Source organism: Sander vitreus, chromosome 16, assembly GCF_031162955.1.
Source record: "Sander vitreus isolate 19-12246 chromosome 16, sanVit1, whole genome shotgun sequence".
NCBI classification, from domain to species: domain Eukaryota; kingdom Metazoa; phylum Chordata; class Actinopteri; order Perciformes; family Percidae; genus Sander; species Sander vitreus.
In genome coordinates, this window is record NC_135870.1 from 3,052,595 (window position 1) to 3,072,202 (window position 19,608).

The 19,608-nt window shown below is 45.1% G+C and overlaps 1 protein-coding gene across 1 annotated transcript in view; it reads left to right on the forward strand.

Moving 5' to 3' along the window:
• Positions 1-19,325, forward strand: part of grk3 (G protein-coupled receptor kinase 3) — an 89,672-nt gene extending 70,347 nt beyond the window's left edge. Inside the window, exons 13-21 of the mRNA XM_078270863.1 lie at positions 231-338; positions 3,078-3,144; positions 10,114-10,214; positions 11,133-11,199; positions 12,811-12,906; positions 15,340-15,502; positions 15,620-15,756; positions 18,339-18,452; positions 18,553-19,325. Coding sequence (XP_078126989.1) covers positions 231-338; positions 3,078-3,144; positions 10,114-10,214; positions 11,133-11,199; positions 12,811-12,906; positions 15,340-15,502; positions 15,620-15,756; positions 18,339-18,452; positions 18,553-18,714 — 1,015 coding nt within the window. The 3' untranslated portion in view covers positions 18,715-19,325. The remainder of the gene's footprint in view (positions 1-230; positions 339-3,077; positions 3,145-10,113; positions 10,215-11,132; positions 11,200-12,810; positions 12,907-15,339; positions 15,503-15,619; positions 15,757-18,338; positions 18,453-18,552) is intronic.
• Positions 19,326-19,608: the final 283 nt, after the last annotated feature.

Sequence of the window (19,608 nt, forward strand, 5' to 3'; positions counted from 1 at the left end):
AGTCATGGAAATGTCATGAAAAAGTCATGGTTAACATGCGTATGAACCCTTACTAGTGTAATATTGGTGTGCATGCAACTTCATTTGTTAAGCACTTTAAAACAACCACAGTTGGCCAAAGTGCTGTACAGAAGAATAAAGAAAAGATCCTAAATAAAAGACGTAACATTGTGTAGTGATGAAGTATTGCGTGTGTGTCTGATGTGATGCTCTGCGGTGTTTTCTTACAGGGGAACGCACGGCTACATGGCTCCGGAGGTCCTTCAGAAGGGGACGGCGTACGACAGCAGCGCCGACTGGTTCTCTTTAGGCTGCATGCTCTTCAAACTCCTCCGAGGGTAACCACTCCTCCCGTCTCATCCTCCTCTTCATCCTCTTCTTCTTCTTCTTCTGCTGTTTACTCGTGACTTCCTGTCTGCTTTCAAACCCTCGTCTGCCACTCTGAGTTCAACCTCTTTGAATACATTCCCCGCCTTCTGAGTTACTGGATGTGTGTTTGATCTTGTGAGCCTGTGTGTGTGTGTGTGTGTGTGTGTGTGTGTGCGCGCGCGTGCGCGCGCGTGCGTGTGTGGGTGGGTGAGCCTGTGTGTGCATGCACGCGAGCCTGTGTGTGTGTGTGTGTTTGTTTGATCTGGAGTGTGTAAATGCCAGAAGTCTGCGCCCAGTAGGTCAGGAATCAGGTGAAAGGTGTGTGTGTGTGTGTGTGTGTGATGGCTGGTCTGAGTGAGAAGAAAAAGAAAGAAGAGTGAGTGTGACACATCTTTCCATTGATGTTTGGATCCGTGTGTTTGAACACTTTGAAGAGGCCGAGTGTGTCGGTCTCTGGGTAGAGGGTGGCGGCTGCAGAGACGGTCGGGCGGTGCAATTAATCGGAATTTTAGTCGTGATTACGATTTCAGCTCCTAATGATCACAAAAACAGAGTAATTAGAAATAAAAAATTTGACGTCTTCAAAAAAATTTTGCACATTACGTTATGCAAGTAAACTCTTATTTCGGCTTGTGTTCTGGGGAACATTTCACAGTTTAAGGTGTTTTCACTGTTGGTTTTTTTTTCCAACCGTTTTTCATTGTTATTTTAAGTACAATAAATGCAACATCTTTCCAGAAGTCAATGGGTAATCGTGTTAAATAATCAGGCTTTCAATATAACATCCTTTCCGGTCTTCAGCGGTGCATTCTGAAGTCTTTTGGCTCCGGCTGAGCAATTAGACTCGTGTAAGATGTAGTTGGGAAGCTGCCGCTCCCCCATTAAGCCTGCCAGTTGTCATTTGATCACTCTCACTAAGTGGAGTGCGGCGCTCTTTGCATCTTGGACAGAAACGCCGTTCTGTCTCGTAGATATGTTTTATTAGATGTGTTGGTCTCCGACGCAGTGCTCGCTCCTCTGCTGGACCAAAATGTGTTGCTGTGTGAACATCTCTCCAGCATGAACTCCTTCAGCTCTCTTAGGCCACATTTGCATTGCTACTTTTTCTTTTTCTCTTTTTTTCTTTTGAGGGTGTTTGAAGTGTTTTTAGCTCCAGTAGAAGAACTAATCTCTGTTTAAACTAAGACGCCCAAACCAAAATATCTCCTCAACATTCTGGTATACTGGGCATAAACAGGAGGCAGCGTGGAGACTCCGCCCGCTGCTGGCAGTTGCCATGGTAACGTTAGTAGCTTTAAGTCCCGATAAGACCCAATCAGGAGGAGAAACGTTGGCGTGTGTTTCGGCGTTGCCAAAGGTCTCCGTTTGCGGCCGTTGAGACTACAACACGACCCCGCAGATTCAGAACTAAAGCGGGTCAGAAGTGTTTCCTAATGTCTCCAGTTTAAGGGGCTCGGAAACACCAGAGCAGGGGGAATGAGGGGGGGGAACACCAGAGCAGGGGGAATGAGGGGGGGAAACACCAGAGCAGGGGGAATGAGAGGGGGGAAACACCAGAGCAGGGGGGAATGAGAGGGGGAAACGCCAGAGCAGGGGGGAATGAGAGGGGGGAAACAGCAGAGCAGGGGGGAATGAGAGGGGGAACACCAGAGCTATATATATATATATATATATATATATATATATATATATATATTATTCTTAAAGGTGTGATTGGCAGCGTGTCTGATTCATTCTTGCTCTCCTTCTCGTCCTCTTGACCTCTCCTTTCTTTCTTCAAGTGTTAGAATAGGACTACGTAAATCTACTCAAGGACTGTACTTAAGTACTTAACTGTTGTTTTCATGCTTCTTTATACTTCCACTCTGCATCTCCGAGGGAAATATTGCACTTTTTACTGCGCTACATTTATCTGAAGGGTTCCGATTTTTGCACACAAAGAGAGTAGAGTATTTCTATACTGTGGTATTAGTTACTCTTACTGAAGTAAAGCGTCCGAGTAGAGCTGCAAAGATGAATCGATTAGTTGTCAGTAGAAGCTCATTTAATGTGCTGCCCTTGATTAATCGCTGTTCACACGTCAGAGTTTAGAGCTGACTTCTCTGTTGGCTGTTACAACAGGAGACGTCTCTTACGTTGTAAAACCAGCCTCTGGAGACTCGACCAGCTGACTTCTCTGTTGGCTGTTACAACAGGAGACGTCTCTTACGTTGTAAAACCAGCCTCTGGAGACTCGACCAGCTGAGTCGCAGCGACGCCATCAGCTGGTTCGAGTCGAGCTGAGACGGACCGTGAATCTTTGGTCTGAACTGGGCCACGAAGCCAACGGTTTGGATAATCGGTTTGAGTGAAGCTTCTCTGATGTCAGCTTGTTAAATGTGAATATCTTCTAGTCCCTTCTCTCCTCTGGGACAGTAAACTGAATATCTTTTGAGTTGTGGACAAAACAAGACATTCGAGGACGTCATCTTAGGCTTTTGGGAAACACTGATCCACAGTTTCTCACCATTTTCTGACATTTTAGAGACCAACTACTCCATTCCTCCAGGAAATAATCAACAGATTAATCGGCAATAGAAAATAATTGTTAGTTGCAGCCCTAGATCTGAGTCCCTTCTCCGTCACGGCTTTTTTTTTTTTCCAGTGATCTCAGTCAGTGTGTCAGCATCTTTTTTTTTTTTGTTTTCTTTCTGTCTTTCCCTCTCCAGGCACAGTCCCTTCAGACAGCACAAGACCAAAGACAAACATGAGATTGACCGCATGACGCTCACCATGGTAAGACACATCTGCATGTTTCCTTCAGGGTGTACACGGTCAAAGGTGCACATGATGACAGATGCACATATATATATATCAAGGAGTCTTTGTGTAAACTGTAGCAAACTGTAAAGCACATATGATTCTTTACTTAACCCTAAACACATGGGTTTGGCCCTTGTTTGCCTGCCAGTAATACCAAATGCACACAGATGTTTATATCCCTATGCATACTGAGCTGTGCGTGAACACATCCCTGACGCACGCCAAGTCAAAGGAGTTGGATCTAACCGTGTGAGTTTCTAAACGTGTCGGCTAGAGCTGCAAAGATTAATTGATTTAGTTCTGTTTAACCAGAAACAGCTCTGAGGTCGCTAGCGTTAAACCCACCAGACTCCATTTAAAAAAAACATACTTTTAGCGTGTATAGAGCCAACCTATTTTCACATGTAAATCTGTAAACTATGTGTTTATTTCAAGTGTATTTTTATGATGCTAAAATGACTGTTTATTTACATGGAGTCTGGTGGGTTTAGCAAATGCAATTTCGCGGATGTTTTTATGTTTAAAAAAAAAAGGATCTTACTCTTTAACAGAAAGGTCGACCTCCTTAGAAATCCTTTTCATAATGTTGTCAGACGCTTAGAATATTAATCTGAGTCTGTCAGTGGCAAAACAAGACCTTTTGCATAATTGTCCTATTAACTTACATTGTTGCAGCTTGTTTCTCCACTGCCGACTGCAGCGGTCTTGCTTAATACTGGATCAATGTCAAAGGTTGTTGTTGTTCCCATCAGTCACTTAGACACAGAAACATAGGCAAATAGGGTTTCCAGGGAGTTAGCCTTTAAGAACAGAACTTCTGCCGGCGGCCGCAGGACATCGTTGTTTCCATGATCCTGTTTAGATCGATCTAAAATGAAAACCTTAACCGTTAGAGCGTCCATTCTTTTTGCAGCTGAAAGCTAAGGCTTCCGTCTTTTGCGTCATCACGCTGCACACTTGTGATGACGTCATCACGTTACATGACATTCATTGCAAAACGTGTTACACCATTTCTAATGCAGATGAAACTATCAAAACGCCTTTACACTCTGCTCTTAAAAATGAGCATACCTCAAAAACTAAAACATGGACAGAGTTCAAATAACTCATGGAGTGTTGAGAGATATTTTCTTCATGTTTCATCATTTAGAAACTGTTTGGATCAACATGTTTTGTGTGTTTTACTTAGTATAATTTGTGTCCAATTTTTGTGTTTTATTCACAATTTCAATAGTTTTATCAACTACTTATATTTATTGACTTGCATAACCTTTCAGCTTAGGTTCTACTGATTTTAGGGATATGAAGCATTTGAAGATACTCTTAAGAAATGACATCACAATAAGCAAAAGTACCAATGTACTTTAGGCACTGGAAGCCCATTTCTTCGTGTTTGAAGGGTTAATCGATTAGTTGTCAACCATTCAACTAACCTCCAACTATTGATAGTCGATTAATCGGTTTGAGTAAAAATGTTGTGATGTCAGCTTGTTAAATGTGAATATCTTCTAGTTTCTTCTCTCCTCTGGGACAGTAAACTGAATGTATTTGAGTTGTGGGCAAAAACAAGACATTTGAAGACGTCATCTTGGGGCTTTTTGGGAAACACTGATCCACATTTATCACCATTTTCTGACATTTCAGAGACCAAACAAACTAATCCATTAATGGAGAAAATAATCAGCAATGAAAACGGTTAGTTGCAGCCCCAGTGTCGACAGTGTTTCTCCCACCTGACAGATGCAAGTCTGTGTTTTTTGGGTCATCTTTTGCTCTCTCCGCCCAGCACCCGGCTGTGTGTTTACTTTGCTGTGTCATGGTAAGACGCAGGAGATGAGGCATCTGACAGAAACTCGGCTTAGATCAACTGAGCCAGCAGCCACGCTAGGAAAGTTAAAGTACACCCCCACGGGTCAAATGGATTTAAAGCCACATCCAGCACAGGTTTACTCAGAGTCGGGGGATCTGTGGTTAAAGAAAAACAAAGAAAATACGCAAGCTTAAAAATGCACCCGGCATTGCAGTTTCATCTGGTTTAAATCCATGTATTTTTAATCAAATTTAAAGTCAGCCCCTCACCACCCCCCTACCACCCCCCCACCCCTTCAACTCAAAAATGGGTTTGTGCTTCGTGTGCAGAATGTTTGTTTTTCACATCATCTGCTGAGGAAAGTAGGGCTGTAGTCAACCAAAAGAAAATCTTGGCCAACTGAAATTCCACCGTCTCTTCAACCAATCGACTCTGGATTAGTCTCGCATCGCCAGACCTTCCTCCACAGCGCTGCGGAGGAAGGTCTGGCTAGTCCACACAGCATTCCGGGATGGGAGAAAAAAACGTGCTCTGGTTTATTGGCATGTCTTTAAACCAATCACAATCGTCTTGGGCAACGGTGCCGCTTCAAAAAAGCCTCGGGAAGGAGTAGGGTCGGGCATCGTTTGGATTTCAACAATTCTGATTCCGATTCTTCCTTCCGATTCCGGTTCTCATCGATTCTGGATTCCGATTCTTTGAGGGGTGGCAATGAAACGGGTCACATGCTTATTTCACAAATAAGAGGAAAGTTGCTTTGCTGTTTTACCGGCCTTTTTTTAACGTAAAATAAAGCCACACTAGAGCGCCGCTTACTGAGCTCTACGGCTGCAACACAACAAGCGCCTGGCCGCTACGGAAACCAAAACTTGCGCATGTTAAATTGGGATCCGACGATCGGATTTGAAACCAAATCGGATTCTCGATGCCCAATCCTAGAAAGGAACTCGTTTTGGTGGAACGTGTACGTTCAAAAGTTTTAGTGGTGCAACAGAAAAGTCAGATTGGACAGATAGTCTAGCTAGCTGTCTGGATTTACCCTGCAGAGATCTGAGGAGCAGTTAACCGTAGTCCTCACAAATCCACCGGAGGTTAGAACGCCAACACAGAGACAGAGGAAGGGGACGGACATCCGTCCAAAAATGACGGACAACTGGCGGAATTTCCGGCGGAACCGGAACAATCCCGGAAGTGGAACTTTGTCGATATAGATATGACCATCTTTGGATAAACTTAATCGGCCACTGAGTGCACTCTGCCTGGTAGCGCTGTGTCCATCAAAGTGTGTTTTCCTGATACCAGTAGCACATTTCAGCAACAAGGCTACAAAGTGCTCTGCTTTAAACATGAAAGAGCAGTTCAAACAGTTAAGAACATCTGTTAAAGAGAATATAGAATAGAAATAAAGAATTAAATAGAATAAGACAGGTATGAAATATATGAACAATAAGTGTAGTTCTACAGACTAAAGAAAAGAAATCTTTGCTTGGTGCAGATCCTCGTGAAAAATCACACATTAAAGGTGCTGTAGGTAGGATTGTGAAGATCCAGGACTTAGCCAAAGAATTTGAACATCAACAACTTCTCAGTCCCTCCCCCCTTTCCGCTAAAGCCCAAAACGGTCTCCTAAGCCCCTCCCCCCACAAGGGAGAATGAATGTGTGTGTCTGAGCAGTGATTGACACGCAGTTAGACACCCCCCCCTGGCCCTGATTGGTGCATCTGAACAGTTAGACACCCCCCTGGCCCTGATTGGTGCATCTGAACAGTTAGACACCCCCCCCTGGCCCTGATTGGTGCATCTGAACAGGGAGCTGCGGATTTTTTTCAAATCTCACTACAGGCTGCAGGTGGAGCCAGAGGAGCTGGATTTCTTTGTAAATGACCTGCTTCATGTAGTTCTACTGGAACATAGGGTCAGTTTCAGCAAATATGACAGAAAGGTAGTTTTATAAGTCTTACCTACTGCACCTTTAATCGTTTTCCTTTTTTTCCTTTTTATATTTTTCAATGAAAATGAGAACGGTGATACAAAAATGATCGTTCCCTCCAACGTCGTGAATCATATCCCGATCACAATATCAGTCAAAAGAAGCACAATTAGATGTTTCCCTCCTATGGTGCAGCCCTGGTATCGAGCGTGTCATTGTCCGTCAGAGGAATATACTGCCGAGGCTTTTGATGTCACGGGTCAGATTGAGCAAACACCCGGGATGAATGGTGTCCATTGAGCCCACCCGGTGGTGACATATCTGCTCTCACCCACTCCTTTTTCCCCCCTTCCTCTTCACATGCAAGCCCGAGCCCTGCGAAGGCGTCGCGTTGCGTTTGAGCTCTGACACGTTTACAGTGACAAACTGCAGAGTGAGTTTTCCTCGGCACAGCTTTGCTCCTCTTCACTCGGCCTGCCAGCAGCAGTGGTCCGTCACGGTGGAACCCGTCCAAATCTCTGTGTCTGGTTATGTGTTTTGCCGGGACATGGAGCAAGTGAGAAGGGTAGCTGCTCTCTCACACACACACACACACACACACACACACACACACACACACACACACACACACACACACACACACACACACACACACACACACACACACACACACACACACACACACACACACACACACACACACACACACACACACACACACACACACACACACACACACACACACACACACACACACACACACACAAACATACACACGTAAACACACACACAGATGTATACACATACAGGTACACACACACACACACAGGTACACACACACAAACATACACACATAAACACACACACACGTAAACACACACACACACATACGTAGACACACACACACACACACACACACACACACACACACACACACACAGATGCACACACATACAGGTGCACACACACATACACACACACACACACACACACACACACACACACAGAAAGTATGCTCTTTCAAATCACAATAAATCCAGATTAGGATTTTAATCCAGCCATTTATTTTGGTTTATCCCTTTAATCCTTGTGTCTGTGTGCGTGTGTGTGTGTGTGTTAGAGAGCTAGAGAGAGGGGACAAGGCTGCGATTCGGCCCCGACCGGGCTAAAAATACTGCCCTATATGTCTTTGTGTTTATTAAACATGATTAATGGTCTCATTACATAAACACGATAGAAGCAGACGGCAGTGAAAAAAGAAAGGGGCTGAGAACAGGAAGAGATGGATGGAAGGAGGGATGGAACAGATCCCGATAGATGGCACGGCTCCACGAAGCAGAACGTAAAGGCCCGTCAGCAGAAAAACAAAAGGGTGGAGGCTGACTGTTCACTCGTATTATACAGCAGAGGTTTTCAAAATGGGAGGAGAGAGTTTAAAGGTGCCATATTGTTGAGATTTCCAGAGAGAGAGAGAGAGACTTTATGTATTTTAAACGTCACCGTTACGGCTGAAAATGACAACAGAAAGACCCAAGTGTGCCGATTTCACGTATCTCTGCAGTTCAAATGAACTGCCATGTGTCTACCCGGGAGTGATTGTTGTGTCCGCGCGTGGTTCAGTCTGTACACTGGAACACTGACACTCTCCTCTATCCATTCATATGCACATGTTTGCAATCAGGGTTTTCCCCGCCATCATAAGGTATCAGGTGCAGCACCTCAGACGAATGGATCTAACTTAAAGACTTGTCCCCGATCTAATGATTGTAGTCGGACTTCTTCAGCTTTAAGTCTTTTGAGTTATTTCTGCATCATCTGCTCTATCTTTTCCAACGTTTTAGACACAGATATGGTGACAATAACGGTCCCAAATGATGTGGAAAAAGAGACGCAAAACTACCACAAAGAGACACCAACCGACTACAGAGAGACACCAAATGAACACAGAGACCCAAAACAAGACTTTGGCAGCCATTGTTCCTTGTTGCGCAATGTATCTGGATACGCCATGCGTCCTTGCTTGGTTTTAAGGGGCATCTAGCCCTTTCTCTTAGCCCTACCCGTCAATCAAAACGAGAATTGGGACAGCCCTTACTCTCACGTGAACGCGCGAAACTCAGGGGAAGGGGTAAGACAGAGAAATGGGATTCACCCTTAAAGGAGATGACCAAAAAAGACAACACGACTACACAGAGACGCAAAAACCCACAAAGAGACATAAAAATGTCACTTTTGGCCTTTATTTTGATAGGACAGCCGAAGACATGAAAGGCAAGCAGTTAAAGAGTGTGCTCAGAAATCATTCTGTTTTTGATACTGTACTTACATTGGCAATTAACAAACTCCATTTCTCTAGAGAGTGAAGCTGTAGCTGCAGCATGTTGATTGACATGTTTTAATTATGTAAAGACGTGTTCGAGGAGTTCAGATAGAGCCTGTATCAGGGCCAGATTTAGTTCAATGTGCTATATGTCACTATTTTTGGTAGCCTACTGTACTTAAATTGAAGACTCCCTTGTTCAGGCTAGCTTTTGGGTAGCCTATGTCTTTTATTTATTGATAATTGTATCTGTTGTATTTTATTCTACTGACTATGATTGCTGTTTTATTGTCTATGCACATTGTAAAGCACAATTTTATTTATACAGCGCTTTTCACAGACAATGTGTCTGTGAAAAGTGCTGTATAAATACTGGCCATTTACTTACTTAAATGGCCAGTATGTACTTTTATTTTCTTTGTTCATCGTAGCCTCTGTGTTTACAGGCTTGTGGTGATGACCAATGTGCTAAAGGTGCCAAAAACAAGTCTATGTTTGGTACTGCCAATTAGTTTTCTTTTGTCATGGTTCATGTCTGCAATGAACGTTACACTTTGTGAGAATAAAATCGTGGCAGAGAATCGTGATATCAATTCTAAGCTAAAAAAATCGTGATTCATATTTTTCCCTCGAATCGTGCAGGCCTACACCTCAGTCTTCCACAGAGCTAGGGAGAACACTGATCAGATCTAGTTTCATTTGTGTCTGCCCGCTGTGTCAGACTGACTGACTGAAAACCCCTGTACTACAGCAAAAGGTACAAATGATGCCTGTACAAATGGTACAAATGATACACCCCATTCTCACTCTCTCTCTCTCTCTCTCTCTCTGTTTCCTCCCTCCGTCCCTCCCTCTGTCCCTCCCTCCCCGTTTCCCTCGCAGAATGTGGAGCTGCCGGACTCTTTCACCGCAGAGCTCAAAGACCTGCTGGAGGGGCTGCTGCAGAGAGACGTATCCAAGAGGCTCGGCTGTCAGGGCCGAGGGTACGGCAACACGACACGACGACAACACACACAAACACTCACGTTAACCTCCCTGCCGTATCGCCGTCTCGAGTCCACGGCCGCGCAAATGAATTCATCAGTCAGGCGGATTTGTTATTTATTTATTTTTTCTAGACATGTTTATTAAAGGGCCGGAAACGCACGGGGCCGTGTAGTTTGCGGCCGAGTGAAGACGCATAGAAACGGACATCAAGCGTTCCGACAGAAGCTGAGTTAATAACTATTTTCATCAGCGCTGTCGTTTCACATCAGCTTCTGAGTAACCCCGAGTGATGGATCACTGTCTGTGCTGGTGTTTGGCTAAAAAGCATCATGAGGGAAGTAATGTGGCAAACACTGCCACCTAGTGTGCAAATACGTTCACACATCCTCATTCTATTTATATTTCAGTCATTTCTTTTATGCCTTTGTTTCATGTAGCCAACCTAATGCTTGTTTTATTTGTGTTTCATTTGTAGATTTCAGGACTTATAAAATATATATATCTTTTCCTAGAGACTAAAGAAAAAATCTTAGTTTGGTACAGATCTTCGCAAAACTCATTTTTTTTAATATATCATAATCATATCCCAGTCGCAGTCAGAAATACTCGCAATTAGATATTATTCTCATATTGTGCAGCCCTAATATATATACAGTACATACTATATATCCTGTAAATATAGTATATATTCCTTTTTTTTCTCTCTTCCTTGGGTGAAATTCATAATCCTCTAGGTTTTTTTTTTTTTCTTAACCTCACCTGCACAATCTTTCTCTTATTTTATTTCTTGTTGTGTTTCTGTTGTCATGATTTTATTGTGCGAATAAAACAAATAATTAAAAAAACAAAAAAAAAGCATGTAAATGTACACATTAGTGACAACCTCCTGTGTTTCTCTCTCTCTCCCCCCCCAGAGCACCAGAGGTAAAGGAGCATCAGTTTTTCAAAGGCATCGACTGGCAGCAGGTGTACCTCCAGAAGGTGAGTCAGCAGCAGCGACTCTTTGTTCTCTGTGTGCAGCTCTTTGGTTATTTATTTGTGTTTTTAAAGATTTCTTTATTGAAATCGACCTTTTTGTTTCGGTCGATTTCGTTCACGGCCGATGAAGCCATTTGTTTCTTTTGTTTTTAAGACGCTGTTAACACATCTGAAAGCACCTGTTCTACGGTGTAGTTTATTTTTAGGTTACAGTGTTTCCTTTAGGATTTCTTGTAGCAGTGGGGGCAGGTCTGTCCGAACCCCGCCGCCAAATGTTTTACGTATGAAATGGAACTGACGCTTCGCTGCAACACAAACGAATATATTTATTCACCTTTTAATTCACACACAATGAGGCGTATTTTCAGCTGTGATTGAACTGTATTTTTTTTTTTGAGGAGCTATAGGGCTTAACATCTACAACTGGTCTACAAAATCTCACAGGGAAACCAAAATCCAAAGTATAGAATGAAATGTCACACGGACTCACGTACCGTTTTAATGTTTCCAGATGTTTGATATCAGGACGATGAGCTGACAGAACTGACAAGTTGAACGTTGTCCAATCAGAACGGACCCACCGCGGTGGAGCTGTTGGTTTAATAGTCGACTCGGACGGAAGAAAACGTTTTGACAATAAACTCCATCAACGCAACAGTATGTGGAGTTAAACTGGACGGGCCCAATAACCTCTGACTAGTTCTACTTGTTAAATAGCAGTGTGAGCGGCAGCCAACGGGGGGGGTGCATTATGTTGACAGGCTCATTTAAAGGCGACCGCGACTACATTGTGCGTCTGCCCTGTTTCTGATACCGTGGCGGCAGAAATGTTGCCGTGGCGGGCCGCCACTGCAAAATCAACACAGAGGAAACACTGGGTTACATGGACTGTGTTTCAACTAATACGAACAACTCGTTAGTCGTCATTCGTTCAAACCTATTCTTTATTTAAGTGCTAAAGATATAAAATGCTGTGTGGACTAGCTAGAGCGTCTTCCGCAGCGCTGTGGAGGAAGGTCTGGCAGTGCGAGACTATTATATTTAAAAATTGCTTTAGCAATGAACAAGCTGTTCTTTAATCTAGCCGTCGTCGTTCTGCGCTCTCACTTCTTCTTTTAAAGCATCAGTTCAGGCAGTGGTTAGGCCCCGACCGTGTTTTTCACAGTATCCTTTTAACAACAGCATTGGAACGTAAGAAAGCTTCTTTGCACACCTCTTTTGTCGAGCAGGTGCGTAGGATATGATCAAAAGTAGCAGATCAAAAGCTTAGAGAAGAGTCCTGCACACTGACCATTACGTAAGCAATAATCTATTTAGAAAAATACAACGTTTCGGTCCTAGACCTTCATCGGGTAAACAACATTGGGGAAAAAAGACACAATATTGACTATTGACAGGTGCAATAACAATATGTTGGTCTCAGTTTGCAGCAGATCAGGTCATGGCTGTCTGTTTTAAAGCGACACTAGCCATTGGTCCAACACAGTCCCAGTTGCTATGGTTACCCCGTCACTTCAGGGGGAGAGCACCACTTTGGGACTGTGGCCTCACACTCCTCTCTTTCTGCCATTTTGTTTGTCTCTCTTACTGTGTTCGCTCTCCCTCCGTCTGCAGTACTCTCCTCCTCTAATTCCGCCCCGGGGCGAGGTGAACGCCGCGGACGCTTTCGACATCGGCTCCTTTGATGAAGAGGACACCAAGGGCATCAAGGTAAAGCAGGCTCTGACACACCCGCACACTCCTCTATGTATAAGTATCTGCGGTTGCTTTCACACCTGCCTCGTTTGGTGCGTTTGAAACGAACCCCGGAGCGTTTTGGTCGGATAGTCAAACAAACTCTGGTCCGCTTAAAAACGGGGGTCTCGCTTCACTTCCAAGTGAACTACAGTTATTACTGAGCTCTTAAAGGCATTTAAAGGTGCTCTAAGCGATTTGGCACGTTTTTTTAGGCTACAACATTTTGTCACATACAGAAAACCTCTCCTCACTATCTGCTAGCTGCCTGTCCCCTGAACACACTGTAAAAAACATCTCCTCACTATCTGCTAGCTGCCTGTCCCCTGAACACACTGTAAAAAAACATCTACTCACTATCTGCTAGCTGCCTGTCCCCTGAACACACTGTAAAAAAACATCTCCTCACTATCTGCTAGCTGCCTGTCCCCTGAACACACTGTAAAAAAACATCTCCTCACTATTTGCTAGCTGCCTGTCCCCTGAACACACTGTAAAATAACATCTCCTCACTATCTGCTAGCTGCCTGTCCCCTGAACACACTGTAAAACAAACTGCGCCAACCTGCACCACCAAACGTAACAAAACAGTCTTCCAGCCAATAACCGACAAGAAGGATTTGGGGGTGGGGGGTTAGTTTGCGGAAGCACAGAAGGGAGGGGGAGGGGACGGGATGAGGAGGAGGGAGGGGCGAGCTAGCCTCCGTTTTGTTTGAAAATACTTTGAACGTCAACAAGAAGTGACATCACCCAACATCGCTCAGAGCACCTTCAAATTATAAACAAACAAAAATGTTTGCGTCCACTAAAAGTTCAGTTTTTGCCGCTGACAGGCTCAGATTATTATTCTAAGTTTCTGACAACATTTTGGAAAGGATCCCTACAGAGAAAGACCTTTTTAGTTAAAGATCCTTTTTGTTTAACCAGAAACAGCTCAGAAATCGCCATTGTTAAAACACACCAGACTCAGTTTAAATAATCAGTACTTTTATCATCGTAAAACACACTTCATTTAAGGTCGACGGCAACAAAATAAATCTATGAAAAGCCATCTTGGTTCGTCTTTCCACTGTTCCAACAATCACCACGCTGGTTTGGCTGAAATAAACCCTTAATTCACACATTTACATGTGAAAATATTCTGGCTCTATACACGCTAAAAGTCCTGATTATTTACATGGAGTCTGGTGGAGTTTGGTGATGGTGATTCCGGAGCAGTTTCTGGTTAAACAGAAAGGATCTTACTCTTTAACAAAAAGGTCTATCTCTGTAGGGATCCATTCCATAATGTCGTCTGACACTTAAAATAATAATCTGAGACTGTCAGTGGCACAAACCGAACTTTTAGTGGACGCTGACGGTGAACATTTGTCCTTTTAGAGCTACAATTCTAGAGACTGTTTGTTCACATCAGTCACTTGCACGCCAATGCACGGGAAAATAGGGTCCAGGTTGAAAAATACTGAAAGTATCAGGTACAAGAACAGGCCGTTCTCCCTGTGAACTCTCAGTCACTGTGGTTAGTGCTTCTCAGAAAGCCATTAATACACAAAGGCCATTTTTTTCCTCCTCTGACTAAGTGCAGAGCGGCTAGAGTTTGCACTTCCAGAATCATGTGGACATTACTTTCGCTAAAAGGTACAGCTGTAGAATCATAAAGCAGCGGTTGTTTGGACCGAAAGCAACTCAAAAGCAAAAGTATATTTGTTTTCTCCCTGTGATTCCTCCCTTCATTAACGTTTACGTGGCGGCAGTTATTCACCCTCTGACACTCCAGCGCAGAGAAATAAAAGACAGGTTTGTTTACATTTCCCCCGGCCGCTGCTTGTCATTAACGAGGAATAATAATACCGCGAGGCGCCGCAGTCCCCCGACGTTAATCCAGTCCGGACAAAATGATCGTTTTTCTCTCTAAAAAGAGAACAAAGAGTCTGTAAAGATGACTGCAGCGTGAGCACACACTGTGACCAGCTCTTTATTACTCTCCGTGATACAAACAGGGGGCTGCACAAACACATGAGAAAGACCTCTCATTATAATCCGCAGCAGCACAAACTACAGCAAGCTGAAATGGTCGCACAGTTGAATCAACGGCCTCCTAAATATATTATAACCTTCATGAAGGATTTATTGCACCACTGTTGTATAAGTCCAAACTTGTTTTAGCCAGCTGGACCTTTAAAAGACATTGTCATGCGTATGAATGTCATGCATGTGACATTGTAATGGAAGTGTGTAGTGTTTTTAAGTATTTTATACGCTAAAATCAATGTCTTCATTCGTAAGTATGTCCTCATTGGCGTAAAATGACCTCTGCCAATGATCTGACTTATCCTCGTAAGCGAAGAATTTCTCGCACTGTGCTCTAGTTCATATTTGTGTGTGTGTGTGTGCGTGTGTGTGTCCCAGCTGCTGGACAGCGACCAGGAGCTGTACAAGAACTTCCCTCTGGTGATCTCGGAGCGCTGGCAGCAGGAGGTGGCGGAGACGGTCTACGAGGCGGTCAACTCGGACACGGACAAGAACGAGGCGCGCAAGAGGGCCAAGAACAAGCAGCTGGGCCACGAGGAGGGTAAAGACAACCGCTAGAGAAAATATAATCACGCAGCAGACACTCAGATCCCTGCAGGGTGTTCTAACCGTGTGTGTGTGTGTGTGTGTGTGTGTGTGTGTGTTTCCATGTGAGCAGACTACGCCTTCGGAAAGGACTGCATAATGCACGGCTACATGCTGAAGCTGGGGAACCCGTTCCTGACCCAGTGGCAGCGCCGGTACTTCTACCTGTTCCCCAACCGTGTGGAGTGGAGGGGAGAGGGCGAGTCACGGGTCAGTCCACCGCACAGCGCACACGTCATTGTTTGTTAGTTTTAGTTTGAGTTAGTTTTCAGAGTGTGTTTTCTAGTTTTTGGTTTAGTTTCAGTTTTCAGAAAGGTTTAGTTTTAGCTTTTCTATATTTAGTTTCAGTTTGTTGTTGTCAGGGCCACGTATGAAGTCTCAGAAGTCTGTAGTTATGCTGTATATACGTACCGAATACATGGTTTAGTTTTTCTTGAAGGTTTTAATTTGGTTTGTTTACTAAAAATATATTTTCACTGAGTATTTTAGTTTTCGTTTAAGTTCACTATAGTTAACTGAAGTCAAGAGAGGGAGCTCTGCTTTTTGTCAGCGTCTGTCTGTCTGTCTGTGTCTGTCTGTCTGTCTGCCCTGACGCCACTCTGACGGAGAAGTGGCTAAAACAGTTAAAAACACTCAAAGACGGGGTGAGTGTTAACACAAAGATCTCTGCTGTCCCCAGCGTCCCTGCTGTCTTTGTGCAGAAGGCGTTAAGCACTGTAGTCCACCTCCCCGCTCCAGCCCTGGTAGAGAGCTCCAGCCCCTGTAGAGGGCTCCAGCCCCGGTAGAGAGCTCCAGCCCCGGTAGAGAGCTCCAGCCCCGGTAGAGGGCTCCAGCCCCGGTAGAGGGCTCCAGTCCCTGTAGAGGGCTCCAGCCCCTGTAGAGGGCTCCAGTCCCTGTAGAGGGCTCCAGCCCCGGTAGAGGGCTCCAGCCCCGGTAGAGGGCTCCAGCCCCGGTAGAGGGCTCCAGCCCCGGTAGAGGGCTCCAGTTTTCACAGCCTCCTCAAACTGCTACAACAGGAACTGAGGAACTCAGAGCTTATTTCAAGTCTTTTTTTTTCTTTTTTTTAAGAAACAACTCGCACATCCAAAAAATTCTGCTGGGTGCGTTGGAAATTAACATCAACTTGGAAACAAAGGAACAAATCCCGCACTCTGCTCTTGCTATAGCATCACCGTTTATTTACCAAAATGTAAGCGTGTTTCGGTCCCACCGACCTACAACCAGGGCTTAAATCCATTTTGTCCCTCCCATCTATTCCCATTCTCTATTGTCCCCAGGTGTGGGACAATAGAGAATCCCCTTTCAATGAGAGTATCTCTCAGTCAACACGCGTCTTACTTGTGCAGCATTTGACACTCCTACAGGCAATCAACATCCCAATTCAACTGCAATACTACATACAACAATTTCATATCCATATCAGCAATATACAGTGATTAAAAACAGGTTTTAACTTGCTGCCACTTAACCCTAACAATACTGATTCATGTTTCCCACCAGTCGGTCCCAAAATGTCCCAGTTAGAGAGCAAATGCAGTAAATATATTCTTTGTAAATCTTTACAATCATTCTCCGAAAGAACCGAGCAGGCCTGCCTTGTTGCACCATCCAAATTATCTTCAAAACCTCTTTTTACATTTTCATTTCCTGGCTCCGTCCCTCTACGTACTTCCGCTCAATTTTCATTTTCCCTTCAGTACTCCGTCTGGGTTTGCGGTATATTCTTGGGTTTTCTCCGGTCGATCTTTACTGGTCCAATCAGTGAACAGAGGGAGTGGCTGAGAACGATGACGTTGAGGTCGTGCGCTAGTTTGAGTTGTAGTTCTGTAATGGCGGCGGAGAAAGATGCGAGCGAAGCCATTTCGGTCCGTTGTGGCAACGCTGCCGAATATCCAGAAGTTAAAGCCCGAGCAAGAACAGTCTTTGCTGAGTTGTGTTGGTGGCCATGATGTTGTGGTCCTCCTCCCCACGGGGTTCAGGAACAGTTTGATTTTCCAGCTCGCTCCGTTAGTGGTGAAGGAGTTGGCTAAAGCTAACGCTAGCGATGCTAAGCCGACGTCACGACCAAACGTTAGCGATTGGTTACGGCAGATCCAGAGCGGCTCTGGGCAGATCCAATAGTTTTAAACTTCAACAGAGTACCCGCCTTCAAGGAAGTTAACACTTGTCAATAGAGAGAGGCCAGACTCTCTGGACCAATGAAATGGACCAGCGTCTGGTAGGACCAGGCTAGTGGACCAGAGTCTGGTAGGACCAGCCTAGTGGACCAGAGTCTGGTAGGACCAGGCTAGTGGACCAGAGTCTAGTGGGACCAGCCTAGTGGACCAGAGTCTGGTAGGACCAGGCTAATGTACCAGAGTCTGGTAGGACCAGCCTAATGTACCAGAGTCTGGTAGGACCAGGCTAGTGGACCAGAGTCTAGTGGACCAGGCTAGTGGACCAGAGTCTGGTAGGACCAGGCTAATGTACCAGAGTCTGGTAGGACCAGAGTCTGGTAGGACCAGGCTAATGTACCAGAGTCTGGTAGGACCAGTCTAGTGGACCAGAGTCTGGTAGGACAGGGCTAAATGACCTTTAGTGAGGCTGAGTCCTTTTTTAATGCAGAGGCCGGATAATAAATACACACGCTGTCTTGGATTTTAAAAAGTTGCAACAGACAGTTTTGCAGCAGGCAGTGATCTTTGAGTCTTTCGGCTCAGCCTTAATGCGTCGTTGTCTGTTTTTCTGCGCAGGGTGCTCTTCACCTTTTGCTCATTTTCTGATTTGGTCCATTTTTTCTTTTTGGTTCCCAGCAAAACCTGCTGACGATGGAGCAGATTGTGACAGTGGAGGAAACGCAGATTAAAGACAAGAAATGCATCCTGCTGCGCATCAAGGGAGGCAAGCAGTTTGTGCTGCAGTGTGAGGTAGGAGCTTTTTATTTTCATTTTCCCGAATTTCTCGTCGGGGAGATAATGACAACGAGCTGATCCCTGAGTAATGCATTCCCCCCCCCCTTGTGTGCAGAGTGATCCGGAGTTCGTGCAGTGGAAGAAAGAGCTGACCGAAGCGTTCACAGAAGCCCAGAAGCTGCTTCGCCGCGCCCCCAAAGTGATCGGGAAAGGCCGGGCCGGAGTGGTGGAGCTCTCCAAACCTCCGCTCACACACCGCAATAGCAATGGCCTGTGAATACACACACGCACACACATTTACACACACACACACATTTACACATCTTTACACAGACACACACACACACACACACACACACACTGCATCCCACCCTCACATCCTCATCAGCTGCAGGACATTCGCCCTAACAGCCCTCCCTGCAACACCTTGCAGTGTATAAGGACCATTCCCACAAGCCTCTTATCGACCCCGCACGCACACACACACACACTCACACTTACACACACACACACACACACACACACACGATGACCAATCATAAGCGATACATAGTTTTTGCGTCTGCCACGGGACCTTGCCAGTTCACCGAGAGGAAGAAAGAAATATTGGGGGAGGACTCGGCGTGTGAAGGACCTCTGCATGAATGTGACGAGGACTAATGCCCGGTCCTCTCTGTTCCCCGGCTTTCTCTTTTTCTCCCCTCCCTCCCTCCCTTCGCCTGTACACTCTCTCTCTCTCTCTCTCTCTCTCTCTCTCTCTCTCTCTCTCTCTCTCTCTCTGAGACTTTAGCGGGGAATGTATTTCTGCGAGAGGAAAAACACAGTCCGCTCTCATCCCCTCCCTCCCTCCCCGTTACAGAAGTGCAACGAAAAAAGTGCCAACATCAATATGAACTTGAGTTCTTGGCGGCAGATATCGAACCCCCCCCCCCGGATACGCCCGAGGCGGGCGGTGGGGCGGCTGTGGGCGGAGAGCGTGGAGGTCGGAGGTCAGTTGATCATTCCAATGCAGACAACAGGAAGTACAAGGACCACAGACTCTTTTCAGAGAGACTGAGATTCCAATTGGCTGTCAAAAACGGCGGCCGTTTGCTATGAGAACCACGGACAACGGTGTAACGATGGCGTGTGAAGGATACACTTGCAGGAAGAAAAAAATCAAAAAGAGAGA